The 2,500-nt window shown below is 40.6% G+C and overlaps 2 protein-coding genes across 2 annotated transcripts in view; one reads left to right on the top strand and one right to left on the bottom strand.

Annotated features, from left to right (window-relative positions):
- LOC138024427 (uncharacterized) overlaps window positions 1-2,500 on the top strand; it is a 308,112-nt gene that overhangs the window by 159,838 nt on the left and 145,774 nt on the right. The window lies entirely within an intron of this gene.
- Window positions 1-2,500, bottom strand: part of LOC138024430 (uncharacterized) — a 3,221-nt gene that overhangs the window by 407 nt on the left and 314 nt on the right. The window contains exons 1-3 of the mRNA XM_068871633.1: window positions 859-2,500; window positions 410-505; window positions 1-114 (exon numbers count right to left, since the gene is read on the bottom strand). The exon at window positions 1-114 is cut by the window's left edge and continues 407 nt beyond it; the exon at window positions 859-2,500 is cut by the window's right edge and continues 314 nt beyond it. Coding sequence (XP_068727734.1) covers window positions 1-114; window positions 410-505; window positions 859-2,397 — 1,749 coding nt within the window. The 5' untranslated portion in view covers window positions 2,398-2,500. The remainder of the gene's footprint in view (window positions 115-409; window positions 506-858) is intronic.

Raw genomic sequence — 2,500 nt, 5'->3', positions numbered from 1 at the left:
TGCCAAAACGCCAAGGGTGGAGAGACCTTTTCTTAACTGATCAAGGATAGACTTCCTTTTTACCAAAATGTCATGAAGCATGAGTGACTGGAGTACGTCAAGCTTATTGTCAGCCTGCAATGTAAATTAATCATCTATAAGTCAAAAAACATTCTAAGGTGCAAGTAAGTATTTATCAAAGGTTTGTATTACTAAGAACTACACTTGACATGATGAACAAGAGCTGTACTTCATGAGTGAAGTTAAACAAATTTTAAAAAGAATATGCAATAGCAGTATTAAACTTTTCATAATCATTTCTAAAGCACAGGAGATCAGAACATTTTTTTCATGAACTGCATATCAGACACTGATTATTCTTTGTCTGATTTTCATAAACAATTTGTATGATTCACTCAAAATTACTTACAGTAAGAACTCTAGTTTCCCCAGCCTCACACATCAGCTGAATAAACTCTGATTCAAATGTTACTGCAGCTAGATCACTGTCGGATGCATCTGATATCTGCAGAATAGAGGGAAAGAATAATAGTTTTATTGCAGTCATCCTTAATTCTAACGAAATGTTAGAGAAAAGCAACTTTTACGCAGGCAAACATGGGACTATTGTTTTACGTAATGTTTACATCAAATATCATGAGATGAAAATGATACTTCTAATTATATACTAATCATGTTATTGTTACCTACATTTCAACTAACTTACTGAGCTAGACTTTCTGGGCATAAACAATAGCACACGTAGGGAATAAAAAAACTGAACATTCTATGACAAAATTTTAAAATCTCTATTCTGTCTTTCAGCACATACATGTAAGAGGTTGACTGGTAACATTAAGTGCATTTAAATTTGTTTACCTTATCAATGTACTTGATCAAATCATTGTTCTGGACATCAGCACAGGATGCTTTGGCTAAGGCAGTTTGCAGGTCGCCAGTTGCCAGGTACCAGTAAATAGATGGTGACAAGTAGGGAAAACCAGGGCCACCTTGTACAAGACTATGGGAAATCATTTTCCCTAAAATCTCAAAGAAGCCATTTACTACAAGCTCATTGCTGAACACGGGCACTTTTCTGTATGGCTCTCCTGTAAATATGTGTTTGATGCCTTCATTGTTGCACAACGACACAAAGACTTCACCAAACACTTGTCTCAAAACACCCCCGGCATCAACAGCAGGTTGGCCTTTAACAAACACACATATTGGTACTAAAGCATCAAAATCTGCGCTCTTGTAATAGGAGTAAACATCCATGACTTGATCTTCAGGATCTACTTTTAATTTTTGTCTCATCCCTCTTGGAAGCATTTTCTTTCTCAGCCTCTCAAATACTTGAGTGCAGTTTTCTCCTTTTACTCTTTCTGCATCCTCTGTCATCTGATCGGCAATTTTCTTCCCAGACACTGGGTGGGCTACAGGATCAATTTCTCCTTCAGACATTCTGTAGCTGAGAAGGGAATTTACAGCCCTCTCAATACTGCCATGAGGATGAAGAGCACTTCCAATGACAGGCAAGGGTATACCAGGAAATACAGCGGCTATTCTTGCCACTTTTTGATCTGTGGTTAACGGTGAGATTGCTGCTCCAAACTCTGGTAGGTTTTCATCATCAATCTCATCACATGCTGCTAGTGGAACACCTGAAGTAGAGGCTGAATTGGGTGCATTGCACAATCTGACAAAGGAAGTAGTGGCATGGGATGGAGAACTGACAACATTTTCACTGCCTGTTGCCAGAGTGCCATCCTTCTGTTCTATATTCTCCCTGCTAGCGCTGGTGACTAGTCTGACATAAAGACGGCCGTTCCCACACAGGTGCTTTACGTGTACAAAATCCCATTGGTGCCCCGTCTTAACCACAGGAGTGGAGATGATGTTTCTATCTCTCTTCACAAATTCGAAGTCATACATGGTGATGCCAGGAAATTTCCGGCTGAAGATTCCTTCCAGTTCTCTTCTGATGTTTTCTTCTTTATGATTACTGACAAGATCAAATTCTCCTTTCAGCAGGACCATATCATCAGTAACAGGATAATCTTCAAATTCTCCATCGGTGCCGATCTCAGCCTCCTCGCTTGGCTTATCCAAAAGCCAAACAGTTTTTGGAATACTCTGTATCTTTGGTGGCTTATTTTTTTTTAACCTCCAAGAGTGACCGGGAGCTGAAGAGGATCTTTTAGTTCCACCAGAGCTGGAAGATCCATTCTCCGAAGGCGTTCGGAACGCTGGATTGCAAGATCTCGACCTGTTCGACAACATATTTCCGGCGAGATTGTGATCTAAGTCTCTTGCAGTTGAAACAGCAGCAGAGCGAATGAGACTTCGCGTTCTCTGGACTAAATTCAGTTCAAGTTCGTCCCTGACACAACGTCTGATGTTCTCCTCGTCCGCCATTTTGCGCGGGATTCACTCACGTGTTATCCGGGATATTTAGTTTTAGTTTTCCCCAGACTCTCTCGGTAGAAACGGGCCAGCTCGGACCCAATTTGTTGACACG

This window comes from Montipora capricornis, chromosome 11, assembly GCF_036669925.1.
Source record: "Montipora capricornis isolate CH-2021 chromosome 11, ASM3666992v2, whole genome shotgun sequence".
In the NCBI taxonomy this organism is placed as follows: domain Eukaryota; kingdom Metazoa; phylum Cnidaria; class Anthozoa; order Scleractinia; family Acroporidae; genus Montipora; species Montipora capricornis.
This window is presented reverse-complemented; position numbering and strand designations above follow the sequence as displayed.